At 35.2% G+C, this 14,468-nt stretch overlaps 1 protein-coding gene across 1 annotated transcript in view; it reads right to left on the bottom strand.

The window, feature by feature from the left end:
* Positions 1–607: 607 nt before the first annotated feature.
* The window catches only part of LOC103494956 (pentatricopeptide repeat-containing protein At4g04790, mitochondrial-like), a 29,941-nt gene continuing 16,080 nt past the window's right edge, over positions 608–14,468 (bottom strand). Inside the window, exons 5-16 of the mRNA XM_008456342.3 lie at positions 10,699–10,763; positions 10,163–10,270; positions 9,891–10,004; positions 8,936–9,031; positions 8,717–8,815; positions 3,692–3,811; positions 2,451–2,555; positions 2,176–2,340; positions 1,959–2,089; positions 1,768–1,846; positions 1,121–1,338; positions 608–1,004 (exon numbers count right to left, since the gene is read on the bottom strand). Of these exons, the coding sequence (XP_008454564.2) occupies positions 836–1,004; positions 1,121–1,338; positions 1,768–1,846; positions 1,959–2,089; positions 2,176–2,340; positions 2,451–2,555; positions 3,692–3,811; positions 8,717–8,815; positions 8,936–9,031; positions 9,891–10,004; positions 10,163–10,270; positions 10,699–10,763 (1,469 nt within the window). The 3' untranslated portion in view covers positions 608–835. The remainder of the gene's footprint in view (positions 1,005–1,120; positions 1,339–1,767; positions 1,847–1,958; positions 2,090–2,175; positions 2,341–2,450; positions 2,556–3,691; positions 3,812–8,716; positions 8,816–8,935; positions 9,032–9,890; positions 10,005–10,162; positions 10,271–10,698; positions 10,764–14,468) is intronic.

Below are 14,468 nucleotides of genomic sequence, written 5' to 3'. Positions count from 1 at the left end.
TTTGGTTAATTTTGATATATTTTGAAAACAATTATATAAGTTATTTAATAGTGTTTTTGAGACAACAAAATAGTCATCCATAACTGAATTAATCAAAAAAAAAAAAAAATTATTCATGATCAGGGATGTATTTGAAATATTTTTTCAAAGTGTTATATTTCGAAAGATTTGGAGTGTTTGACCAACATTTTAAATAGTTTTCATCCAAAAAAATTGTAGACAAAATAATTTTTTCTTTTAAATTGGTTATTTCTCGAGTCAATTCAAATGTACCCTAAAAAAATATAAAAATATGCATACAATTTTGCTCATAAGAAGAAAGTGTGAAATGGTGTTAGATAAATTAATCAATAATCAATTTTATCATTGTTAATTTGGACATTGATTTAAAAAAATAACCAAACTTTATTTTATTAATATTAATAAATTTATAAGATCAAATACTTGTTCCTTTATACATAAAAGTAGTGGACAAATCCTCGAAAATCAACTGGGGATAAAATTGCAACACTATTTAAAACTTGACATCCAATTTGTTGAAATTGAAATTTAGCGTCCAAATTGATATAAAACTGTAAATATTAAACCTGAGGGAAGAGAAAATGGCTTGTAAATTAATTTTTCTCTATGATTTCATTGATAACAAATATTTGATTACAACTTTTCAATTCTCTATCTACATGAACAAATGTCATATATTCTTTTTCCATCATTAAGTCCAAAATGGCATTAGATTCAGCAAACAAAAAGGCTCGACATTCATCTCTGCCTATTTCTATTTATCTACTCCTACAAGTTAATTTTAATACCCATCCTACTTTCCTATTCAAGCCTCTCACTTATTTATGCTCATTTTCAACAGCTTTTTCTTCTTTGCTCTAGAATAATAAACCCGTTTACATCCCTTAATTATGCAACAAACATCAGCATCTTCTTTTGGAATTTTACCAAGCAAAATTTTTGCAGATTTTGAGTCCCCAGATGCTAAAAGAGCTTGATACATCCTGCAAAAATTCCCCATGGACAGGTTAGGCAAACCGAATTGTTAAAGCTTGATATGAACAAGTTAGAGCAAAGACGCGTGGGAAAGAAACATGAGCAACAGCATCATAGTGCTTACCGTAAGTAACTAATGGTGTTGTAAAGGAGGCCAGCATTTTCATATTCTTTCCAGATAAGGCGAGAGCTTTCTGCATCTTTGGCATTAGCACAAGCGCCAAGGAGAAAATCGAGGCATCTCCGTGGTGGAGAAAGACCAAGATCGTTCTTTATAAATTTAAGCAATTGTAAACCTATTTCTAAATATGTAGGCTCAGAGTCTGCAATGAGGGAGAAAACCTGGAGATATAAGAACGAGTTGTAAGTTAAGCTTGGAGATTTATCTCAAGATTAACCCGTATTATGGTTATAAGAATTGAATGAGATTTATAAAGGAATTAGCTAATTGTATTGAATCGTCTGTGTTTGCCACTTAGAAAGTAACAAGGGCACAGAAGCATATAACCAAATTCATTACTTCGTCACATTTAGGAGATGTTTGAGAAAGTGTTTCGGGAGAAACCACTCCTATAATCATTTTCAAGAGGTCAAGTCACTTGACGAAAATTCATTACTTCGCCACATTGAAGAGATGTTTGAAAAAGTGTTTTGGGTGAAACCACTCCTATAATCATTTTTGAGAAGTCGGGTCATTCAACGAAAATATCAAAAGGCGCTTTCAGTGGACAGTCTTGTATTGCAAATACAATGGGAAAGGAATTAACTAACCTCATCAAAAGTCATTCCCATTATTGCTTCATCATTAGTGCATCTGTAACTGAGCTGCTTCAATAGATCAACAGTTGAACTACCAAAATGATAAAAAGCAATGATTCTTTATATATCAAATTCTCTATCATGGGAGAATAATAAATCTAAATCAAATCATCCAAGTAAGCAAGGAATTTTTCAGGATGAACCTCAGATCGTTATGTTTTATAGAAAACAAGATAATTTTGCTACAACAAGTTATCCAGCCATTAAGATCATGATGCAAATCACCAAGTAACTGAAGCATTCTATTCAATGGCCCATCGAATGGATAGTGTTCCTGGAAACAAAAGGAAATGCTTTTTAGTCTACAAAACTAAAGAGGAAATACTCATCCATTAGGACAAGAACAAATGTTCAACTTACAATAAGACTGAAAACAGCTTTGCAATCCAAATCACATTCAGCTTGTTTCATTTCATCATAAATTTTCAGGGCATCGGCTGTCTGGCCATTTGAAGCAAGAGCAGAGACTAGCACACATCTAACTTCATTCCAGTTCTTAACTGGAATTCCTTCATCTGATATAACCTAGAAGATAAAATGACGTCTAAATAATCTTACATTGCACTACACACACTTCAGGTGATTCTTTATGAAAATCTTCATATGAATACAAGCATGGACCTGTGATCAAGCACCTGTTTTGCCTTCTCGAATTGTCCATGAGCAGCATATGCATTTATAAGTGCCATAAAAACATGCTTTGTTGCTTGAACTCCAGAACTCTTCAGTTCTTCGTAATACTGCAGCAGGAAGAAAGGTGGCTTCTTTCTAAATTCATATAATGTTTGGCTTTTATAGGTTAAAGAGCAAAGTGAATAATAATTGGATTAGAAAAAACAACGTACTGAGTGATTGGTACAAAGCATAGTTTGTTAGGCATTTAGGTTAGTTATACGGCATAGTCAATACAAGGATTTAAATATATGGTCAGTTGGCAGCTTACCAGAGTCCCAACTGTGAAAGAGGAGTTTACTAAGTGCGGGTTGGAACTAGTATTGGAATATTATGGATAAAATTAAAGGATTGAAGTTAACACATGCATAAGTTCAAGAATAAAGTCTCATTTAATATCCATCAACTTAAAAGAAACGCTAATAAAAAATGTTATGCATGCTGGAAAGCAGTAGAGGATCTAGAAAATATATTGACAGGGGACTAAAAGAAAAATATGGAAAATAAACTACATAGGTAAGATTTGAACCTGAGTTGGAAGAGGGGTTGACAGTAACTATAAATATTAAAAAATAAGTAGTTTTCTTTATATATATTATATAAAGACAATAAAGTTGAGGGAGGCTCGCCCCCTTAGACCTATGCTAAATCCGCCGGTACTGGAAAGAGACTCGATGCATAATTACAAGTTGAAGTATATGAACGTACAACAATGCATTTTTTTTTTCGAGTAACAATTGAAAGGTGGAAGATTCAAACGTACCTTTTGGTCAAGAGTGTACGTCTTGTGTCAGTTGACTATGCTCAAGCAACAATAGAATTAAATTACTTCAAAAATAAAAGTAAAACTCTCAATCACAATACTCCGAAATTTTCTTCCATACCAGACATGGTATACTGTAAACAAAAATTCAAATTCTCCATATTGCAGAATTTTGTAGGAATGCTAGCTAGTTGTGATTCTAAACTAGAATGAATATCCTTGATACTTACATTTTCCTGTAGTCTACAATTCTATTCTCCCTACAATTTCGAAAGGCTTTTAGCATGTTAAATGCTTCAGTGATATTAGACTAGTTTTCAACATAGCATTCTAAGAACAAATAACAAGAACTGATTTTTGGGCAGTCACTTCAGGAATAAAAACTAGGCAAATAATGTCACAAGTAAAATTAGAAATAAAATTTCAAGAGTTCCTTGATACCTTGATAATATCCTCCTCGCATTCACAATTGCTGATCAAATAGCTGAAAGTTTTGGAATCTGGTTTTACATCCGCAAGTTCCATTTGCTTGAGAACCATAAATCCGTCAGAGGTGTTCTTCTGCAGAGTATTTGGAAGAATTAGTTATAGCCTATAGGAGTCCAAACCTAACACTTACTTTTGGAGGGAATTATTTCTCAATAAAAAAAAAATCTGGGTAAATATAAGTTAGAGGAAACTAATTATCATTGGAAAAAAATAATAAAAAAATATAAAAGACTAATATTAGAAACTAAATACAACTATACATTCAACTGCATTTTTCCCTTCTTCCTTTACACCGAACCACGTCTCTAATTATCCAAGTGCCAGCAAATGGGTATCGTCCAATAAAGAAGACATCATCCACAACACCTCTCCACCATCTTCTTCAAACTCAACAAGCCCTCCGTCCAAGTCAACCAGCAAAGAGACAATACCTTTTGTTCGAAGGAAAGGTAATGTACAAGTTCATGAACCATCCTTATGAGATTGCCCAATCTCCAGCCCTCGATTACGAAGTTAAAATCCCACTTGTGCATAGAAAATTCTTGGACTCTGATCATCTTCTGCTCCTGACAACCTTACCTACTCTCCTTGTTACTTTTGCATAAACCCACGGATATCATGCAAAAAGACTTCAAGACAAGCCCAAACTCGAAGTCCTTCTGAATGCATTCTTTGATGTTATACGACATAACCTCACAACAACCCCTTTAAACGTTCACCATTGTGACACAATCAATGGAAACATCAACTTCCATATTCATCTCTGATTGAGTAATACTCCATTTTTCGAAACTGGCCCATGAACCTCCGACTTTCTTGATCCAACTACAACATCCACAAGGTTTTCTGCTTCTCATATTCAACCTTCTGATTGACTTGCTTAAAAGTTGAAGTCAAAACAGGGACCTTGGGGAGACATTGAGAGAGCCAAAGCAAAAGTCGATCAACCCCAGCTTCTGAAAACATCTGAAACATTCCCTTGCAACTTTGAACTAAAACAAGACTGTACATTCCCCTCGAGCTTTACATCACTTCAAAAAAGATCACTGCTGAAGTTAATCTATCTTCTCCAAAAGCTTACTACCAAATTCCCACGCTTCGACGTTGCCAATAGGCAGGCAATCCCTAGCCCAAGCTATGAACCCATCCCATAGGGATTCTGTTTCTCTCTCTTTTAGATTCTGTTGACTGTTGTCCAATAGGGAAACATGGAGGTGGTCTCTCTTCTTTCCTTGATCGAGGGATTTGACTTTAGATTGGGGAGAAGGAATGTCCGTGTTCGGAGTCCTAAACTTATGGAGAGCTTCTTTTATAAGTCATTCTTTAGGATTTTAGTGGATCCTTCTCCTACTGTCGAGTTGGTCTTTGATAAAGTAAGGCTCTTTGCATAGCAAGTTTTGCTTGTCTGTGTGAATACAATATACAATTGATAGGATTTTGAGAAAGTTGTCTCCGTTAATGGATCCTTTTTGTTTTGTATTCTTTGACAGAAGGGGAGGAAAATTTGGATCGCCTTCTCTGGAAGTGTTAGTATCTTAGATCTTTTTTCTTTGAAAAGGAGACAAGCTTCTTTATTAATAATAAACTCAAAGTACAAGAGAATTATACATTGAGAATAATAGAGAAGCCTAGAAATGGTAGGGGGTGGAGTTTGAGTGTTAGTATCTGAGACCCATTAAGAACTATTTGTTGCAAGAGTTTGATTTTTTGCTTGCTCGCCAGTGGTACGTTTTGTTGATAGTCGAGGAGTTCCTCCTTCATCTACCTTTTAAATAGAAAGGTGCACTGTTTGGTTTGTCGGGGTGTGTGCTATATTGTGGGATCACGGGGAGAGAGAAAGAAGAGAGTGCTTAGCATGTGGTGAGGGACCTAGTGAGGTTTAGTCCTTGGTGAGGTTTCACGTTTCTCTTTGGACTTCAATTTCAAAGACATTTTGTAATTACACTCTAAGCAATATCTTGGAACCCTTTTTTAGCAGGGTTTTTGTAGGCTTATTTTCTTATATACCCTAGTTTTCTTTTATTCTTTCTTCATTAAAACGGTTGTTTAAAATTAAATATATAAAATGAAAACCCCACAAAGAGTTGATCTTCTTGCTACTTCAGTAAGTGCTCCTCCTTGCTGCTGAGTTTCCTTACAATACTTTTCAATCAATGTGCCCATTAAATGGCGCCTTCTACACTTCACATTTGGCCTTCTCCATAATTTAAAGTGTGCATGATTCTATTTCCCACAATGCTTGCATAAACTGCCCTCAATGAAACCTGCATTTTCACCATCCTTTACGCAATTTTTGAACTACTTGCCACTTCCCTTTTTCCCTTTCCAATTCTTCTCTCTTCCACCTTCTTCCTACGACGTTTTAGGCCCATACACGTTTATCTCTTCTCTACTATATTAAAAAGCGCTATGTAGGGAAAATCTCTACATGTCTCTTTTGCCCTTACATTTCTTATGAATTCCCATATTGCCCTTCGTTGAGTGGTTGTCACTTTTCCAGTGTTGTGCTTCGTAAATGGTTGTGACTTTTCGAGTGTGGGTGTCCATTGTGACTTTTAAAGTGCAATTGATGTTAAGAGATAGAATGGAATAGATGATTTGGATGCATCTGCTTGGGGTGGAGGTGGTTACACACATTGAATTAGTAGGGTGCATTGATTCTGTCGATGTATATTTGAGATGCACGTGTAAAAGAAAAACAAAATACATACTTGCATTTACCTACTTAAAAAATAATATAATGAGATCCAATGTTTAGAGAAAATACAAAAAATATATTTAATTGAATGAAAGTAGTAATTAATACAATGAAACAATGCATCATTCCGTTAACTTCACAATAGATATATAATAACATTAGAAGAAAAATTATTGAATTATGGTAAAGAAAATTAGCACTACAAGATTTCGCATACATTGCATGCATTTTATAACTAATCTTCTTTAAAAGACTTCAATAACCCACTTTTAAGTGTTTCATTATGTGACATAACCTCTCTAAGTAAACAATTTAAGGACTTCCCTATGCAAGATATCTTACTAAACTGGCAGGCTTTTATCTTTCCTCCTTGTTGATGATTCAGATTTGGCTTACGGCCTTTGGTGATTCTAACAGTTTGAGATTCTTTTTGTCTGGCTGTATTTTGAATTCCTAGTCTTATCAGAAGTTTTTTCTTACGTGGCTGTGGTTAGCCCTGCACTTGGACACTATTAGTTGTTTTGTGTTTTTATTATGTAGGGATATGATGAAGGTACTAAGAGGGTGTCCACCTAGTTGAGAGGTACAGGTGCACCTCCTGATCCATGGTTAGAATGCTCATTGTATAATTTTTTTGTCCTATGAACTTTTGTCTCATTATTTATTTATTAATAAATGAGGTTGTTTCCTTTTCAAAATGTATACATATGTATATGTATATGTATACATATGTATATGTATATGTAGACATATGTATATGTATATGTATACACATGTATATACATATTCATAGAAATGTTTGGGGTCCTAAGATTTCAACTCATAGTGGAAAAAAATGGTTCGTTACTTTTATTGGTGATCACAAACACAGATCTTGGGTCTATTTATTGATAACTAAATCTGAAGTGAGAGATCTTTTTACAGTTTTATAATATGGTTGAAACTTAATTTCAAACCAAAATCAATATTTACACTCTCGTAATGGAACTGAGGATTTCAATGCATATTTGAGTAAAGGATAAAGGGATTTTGCATCAATCTGTCAGATACCCTCAACAAAATAGAATTGTTGAACAAAAAAATAGGCAATTACTTGAAGTTGCACATGCATTATGTTTTCTATGCATGTCTCTAAGTATTTATGGCGGGAACTGTACTCACATCTACCTATTTGATAAATAGGATGCCTTGTAAAGTTTTGAATTTTCACGCAAACAACACACATGCACATTTACTGTAATAACAAGGCAGCAATTTCCAGCCACTATTCATTCCTTCATGACAGCACGAAACATATTGAACTCAATGAACATTTTAAAGGAAAAGATCAATGCAGGAGTAATATGCATAACCTGCCTTCCGACAACAGAACAACCTGTAGATGTGTTAACTAAAAGCCTTCCAAGGCAATTCAACAAATTGATTGACAAGCTAGCAATGATTGGTATCTTCAAACCAACTTGAGGGGGAGTGTAAATTATTTTCTTTCTTGTCTTACATTTTATTGAATTGGTTGTAATATATTTGTCAAATTTATTTTTTCCGTCTTCGTAGTTATTTAAGAAAACACTTCTCTCTTTGTGAAATATACAGAAAATTATTTTATTTTGGCACTAAGTAACCTCAAGGAGTAGTTTCCAAGAACAAAGATTGTAAATAATATGTTTCGTACAAGAGGGAAAGACTCTTCTTGATAGAAATTTATTACAAGTGAAGTAAAAAGGGAATTAACCTAAAATATTAACTAATTACCCAATTAACCCCGTTCTTGTTAACATCAAACAATATCCACTAATTGAACTTCACAAAACTGGCCACTAGCTCTAGATATAGATACTTAACAACTTTCCTAGACATTTGAACGTTGGACTAATTCAAAACTACTCAAAATAGACTTGCAGCTTGAGTTAACTAACAAGGAGTTTGAATATAAGAGCTCCCTCTCAGATGCCTAGATAATTTTTAGTAGTTTGGACTGATTAGTGTTTGGTTTCTCATAAAACAAAAGACCCAATAAAGGACAAATGTAAGACAAGAAATTTCTACCAAAGAAAACAGATTATAAAAGAAAAAATATTAAAAAAGTAAAAGACTAATAGTTTAATCTAAACACAATTATGTTTATTATACACACATCTATAAGAAGCAAGAGCCATCTGTTGTCATAACATAACATCATCAAATGTAAATAAGAGAACAAATACATGTAGCGGAAATTCTTGAATGCGAGAAACAGAAAATACACTAACTACAGATGATAGAACTGAGCAGTAAGGTACCTCTCGAAAGTATCCTGCCATGATAGCATTGTACAAGTTAGCCGTAGGAATTATGTTCATTTTCTCTGATTCCTTAAGCATATCATAGGCACCTTTAAACTGCATAAAAGAAATTTAAAATTTTGTATCCATGAACGTTCAGATTTTTGAAATGCAATAGATTTGAGCATGCAAAATAGCCTAAAGTGAAAACAAAACAAAGTTTGTGTAAGGAACTACATCTTTCATCTTCACGTTCAGACTTATCATGCCCCTCAAGGTTTCACTATCTGGCTTCAAGTTATGGCGACGTATGAGTGAATACACTTGATGAACCTTGGCAATAAGCAGAAAGAGGAAGCATGTAGTGTTATAACAATGATTCATTTCATTGATAATATGGAGAAAAAAAAAAACCCCGCACACACAAAATAAACCTTTGTGTGTGTCTTAAAAAGAACACAGGGAAGATAATTGAAACAAGAAAATAAGGAAATCGCATGGAAGCATAATTGCAACATCAGTTGCACACACATGGATCAAAAGATATAATCTCACAGAAGTTCATTATGATCCTCCATGACAATTGACAATATATAAAAGGCCAAAAAATAATGATATGTTGCAAAACAAGATGAGGATTTTAGATTGACCTAGTGATGACAAACTTTTAAGTATGAGTTAAACGGTATTCAAGTTATTCCTTATCGTCTCCCCTCTATTTCTTTCTTGCTAATATTACCTCTCCTCACTGCCGTTCACCATTTCTGCAGGCGTGCACTTCCTCATAACTGGAAAATGAATGCAACATCCGAAAATTGGATTGAATATAAAAACAAGGCGCAGATGCCTACAATATTTGGTATTATGTAACTCATAGAATAGTTAATAGCTTAAATAGGTAGATCAAAGTTGGAATCCCGAAAGATATCAGGACACCCCCTTAAGCACGGGGCAAACCCAAGTCGATGCTACATTGTCTTTTACCATTAGTATATACAGTAAACTATAAAATCACATTATTAAGATTCAAAACTTATTCTATTACCAAAAGAAGATATGTAAATTCAAATATGAAGTGCACACATCAAGAGGATCAGAAGCAAAAGCCAAAGATACAGAAGCAACCACGTGATATTCAGTATCAAGTTCACTTTAAATATTGGGTAAAAGATAGAGTTGACAAAACGCTTACCAAATTATATTCACAGCCTTCATCCAAAGCATGTAAAATGGAGTGCAAGACATGTGTTGATGGTGTGAAATCTGCATCACACATTTCATTTGCTATGTCAAGGGCCATGTGAACCTACATCGGATTTTAAAAAGAAAGAGCCAATGTCACAAACTACACCTGAGAAAGTAATAAGGCAAACAAACTTAAATTGTCTTATTCAAAATAAACAAAGGGTCTCACGAAAGTTCAAAAGAAATTTCTGTTTAGCAGTCTTTTCTCCAATACCATACCTTAAATAAACCACAGCAATAACAGATGAGCTTGTCATATGAAGCAGATGAAGGATTGATAACTAATTCGAAGTGCATGCTCTTGAACTTTGAAACCACATCCTCAATCTTCCACGTTATCAGAAACAAAATGAGAAATAAATCAATAATAGAATAAAAAAAATCATTCCTTAAAAAGGAAAAAACCTTGAACATCCATCAAAACTCTCGTGCAAGTACAGCAACAGCACCCAGACAAATGCAGAAAGACCCCCCCCCCCCCCCCCAACAAAAAAAAAAAAAGTTTGCTCATTTAAAATTTATATCAAAAACAATGTGTTAATATTGAAACCAATTCTCTCTTTTTCTTTAGCTTTATTATTAAATTTTTATAAATCTTAAAAGTTAATGTGACAATATGCAAAAAAACAAAATGACTTCCAAAATAAAAGTTTGGAAAAGTTAAAGAGCAACCACTTCTAAAAACACTCCAACTTCCTGAGAAGCAGAGGTGGTAGACTCAAGGACGTTACCAGCATTGTTCATGGGAATCTCACCGCTAAATTTGGAATGCTGACAGCATAATTACATATAAGATATGAGATATCATCTGCTCCATTCCCTGCAATTTTAATTCAGCAATACATTATGGGCCTTCAGATGATGATGTGCTTATCATTGACTACTGAGCCAAAAACACAATTCTTGCTGGAAGAGCGTGATTTGAACAGAGAACAATAAATAACAATAGATCATACTGCTGAAGAAATTCAGAAAATAGTACATATGCAAATATATTAGAATGTTTTAGTGACGTGCTAATATCTGGTTTTTCTAGGAAGCAACTAACAAATATCTGGTTAAAAGCCTTAGACATTTCTCTCCACCTTATATAAGAAAAAAAAAATTGCTTTAAGATTATTTATTGAAAAGTAAAACTATAAGTTCACTCTTCCAACTTTCAGCTTTGCGTTTATTTAGTACCTAAACTTCAAAAAGTGTCTAATATTGAACTTTCAACTTGATGCCCAAATAATCCCTGAATTTTCAATTTTATGACCTACCTAATGTTGGAACTCCAGCAAATTGGTATTACTTTCTTTATTGTATTTCTTTCTATCAATCTTTAGAATTGTAAGAATTACAACCCTAGGATACAAGAACAAATCAGTTCTTCTCTCAACCAGAAGAATTCTGAATGTGCTAACAAACCCACAAAACAGAACATGTTTTTCCCCCCAAAAGACAACTGTCTTTTAAACAAAAATTCCCACTCAAGGACAGCTGTCACTCCACTAACTTTCCCGCCACTAACCTATTTAAATCTCACGTGCTAAAATTCTATTTCTTCCTTCTACTGTACACATGTTTAATAAGAGGTCTAACAATACCCCCCCCCCCTTTTAAATTCACCTTGTCCTCAAGGTGAAAAGCTGGATACTTAATCTGCATTTCATCATAAGATTCCCAAGAAGCTTCATGCTTAGGAAGTCCTTTCCAACACACTAAGACTTCCCATTGCCCAGCCACTGTCTCACGATAATCAACAGCTACTTCCGGATCAGACTTCCACACATTATTCTCATCAACAAATTGAATAGTTGGTTGAGATCCCTCATGATGTCCCACCATTTTCCTCAACTGTGAAACATGAAATACGGGATGAATCTTAGAACTTTCTGGCAGCTGTAATCGATAAGCCACTGGCCCAATCCTTTCAACAATTTTATATGGACCAAAGAAACGTGGGGCAAGTTTTTCATTTCTTCTACTGCGCACTGACAGTTGGCGATAAGGACGAATACGTAAAAACACATATTCTCCCACAGAATATTCCACAGCTCTTCTTTTCTTATCTGCATACAGTTTCATTTGTTCTTGTGCCAATCGTAAATGCTCCCGCAAGGAAACCAAAACAAGATCTCTTTCTTGCAACATCTCTTCAACAGTGGAATTCTTAGACAGTGTACTACCATAGGACAAAAGCGTAGGAGGCTGCCTACCATAAACTACCTGAAATGGAGTCATTCCAATAGAACGCTGAAAGGTAGTGTTATACCAATATTCTGTCCACGGCAGCCATTTAGACCAATCTTTAGGTTTTTCATTACAGAAGCACCTCAAATAAGTTTCCACTCCTCTGTTGACAACCTCAGTTTGGCCATCCGATTGAGGATGGTAAGCGGTGCTCTTGTTCAATTTTGTGCCTGATAAACGAAATATTTCAGACCAAAATTGGCTCAGAAAAATCTTGTCTCTATCCGAAACAATGGATAATGGAAATCCATGCAACCTCACTATCTCCTTCACAAATAACTCAGCCACTGATTTAGCAGTATACGGATGTTTCAGGGGTAGAAAATGTCCATACTTACTCAATCTATCTACCACAACTAGAATTACTTCAAATCCACTTGATTTTGGTAGGCCTTCTACAAAATCCATTGAAATATCACTCCAAACAGCTTGAGGTATTTCCAATGGAACTAATAAACCAGCTGGTGACAGAGCCAAAGACTTACTCCTTTGACATGTTAAACACTCTTCACAGTGTTTTTTAATATCAGCCTTCATCCCCTCCCAAAACAATTCCGCTGCTGCTCTTTTATAAGTTCTTAAGAAACCAGAATGACCTCCAACTACAGAATTATGAAAAGTATCAAGAATTACTGGTATTAATGAAGATTGTTTTAGAATTACCAGACGGTTCTTATACATCAGCAAGCCTCTCTGCATGGAGTAGTTATTCTCAGTCAGTTCCTCCCCTTGCTCTAGCTGTTTTATAATCTTCTCATATTTTGGATCTTGATACACTTCTTTTTTTATCACCTCTAAGTCAACAGTTATTGGAATAGATAATCCAAACAGTTGCACCCCATCTGGTTTCCTGGATAAAGCATCTGCTGCACCATTGTCAACTCCGGGTTTGTAAACTACTTCAAATGAATAGCCTAATAATTTAGCTATCCATTTTTGGTACTGTGGCTGAATGATCCTCTGATCAAGTAAAAATTTAAGTGCTTTCTGATCTGTTTTCACCTTAAATTTCCCTATCAACAAATAGGGTCGCCACCTTTGAACCGCCAAAACAACAGCCATGAGTTCCCTTTCATACACTGGTCGAGCACGGTCCCTTAATGCTAATGTGTGACTGTAAAATGCTATTGGTCTTCCATCTTGGACCAGAACAGCTCCAACCCCATACCCCGAAGCATCAGCTTCTATTTCGAATTGCTTAGAAAAGTCAGGTAAAGCTAATACCGGCAGTGTTATCATTGCTGATTTTAGTCGTTCGAAAGCTAACGTGGCTTCCTCATTCCAATGAAATCCTCCCTTCTTTAACTGTTGAGTTAATGGGGCAGCAATAGTCCCATAATTTCGTACAAAGCGTCGGTAATATCCTGTTAGTCCCAAAAAACCTCGGATCTACTTAACATTTGTAGGTTGTGGCCAATTAGAAATAGACCTAATCTTCTCCGGATCCACAGCTACTCCTTCCCCTGAAATCACATGGCCCAAATACTCAATTTTTTTCTTTGCAAAGTGACACTTCTTCTGGTTAGCATATAACTCATTCTGCCTTAGAAGTGACAGCACCTTTTTCATGTGAAATTCATGTTCTTCCTCACTTCTACTATAGACTAATATGTCGTCAAAGAAAACCAACACAAACTTCCTGAGAAATGGCTTGAATATATTATTCATCAATGCTTGAAAAGTGGCTGGAGCATTGGTCAGCCCGAAGGGCATTACTAAAAATTCATAATGACCTTCATGTGTTCGAAAAGCCGTTTTCTCAACATCCTCATCGACCATCCTGATTTGATGGTAACCGGACTTCAAATCAATCTTAGAAAACAAGGTTGCCCCACCAAGTTCATCAAATAACTCTTCCACCACCGGAATGGGAAACTTATCTGGAATGGTGGCATTATTGACAGCTCTATAATCCACACAAAATCGCCAGCTCCCATCTTTTTTTTTAACCAGTAATACAGGACTTGAATATGGACTAGTACTCGGCCTTATTACCCCCGAATTCAGCATTTCTTTGACTAGTTTCTCCATCTCTTCTTTTTGGTGAAAACCATATCGATACGGACGCACATTAATCGGGTTAGTTCCCTCCTTCAAATGGATATGATGTTCTATTCCTCTTCGAGGTGGTAATTTCTCTGGCCATTCAAAAACATCTGGAAATTGTTTGATGACTGAACTGATGGGTCCATCGCTCAAAGCATTGCTCACAGCTTCTGTACTGAACAAACTGTATTCATTTCCCTCTAAGGGCTTGACTTGCAACGATCTACATTCTATCAAATATCCA

Source organism: Cucumis melo, chromosome 4, assembly GCF_025177605.1.
Source record: "Cucumis melo cultivar AY chromosome 4, USDA_Cmelo_AY_1.0, whole genome shotgun sequence".
NCBI classification, from domain to species: Eukaryota; Viridiplantae; Streptophyta; class Magnoliopsida; order Cucurbitales; family Cucurbitaceae; genus Cucumis; species Cucumis melo.
The sequence above is the reverse complement of the archived record's forward strand: the minus strand, read 5'-3'. Positions and strand labels throughout refer to the sequence as shown.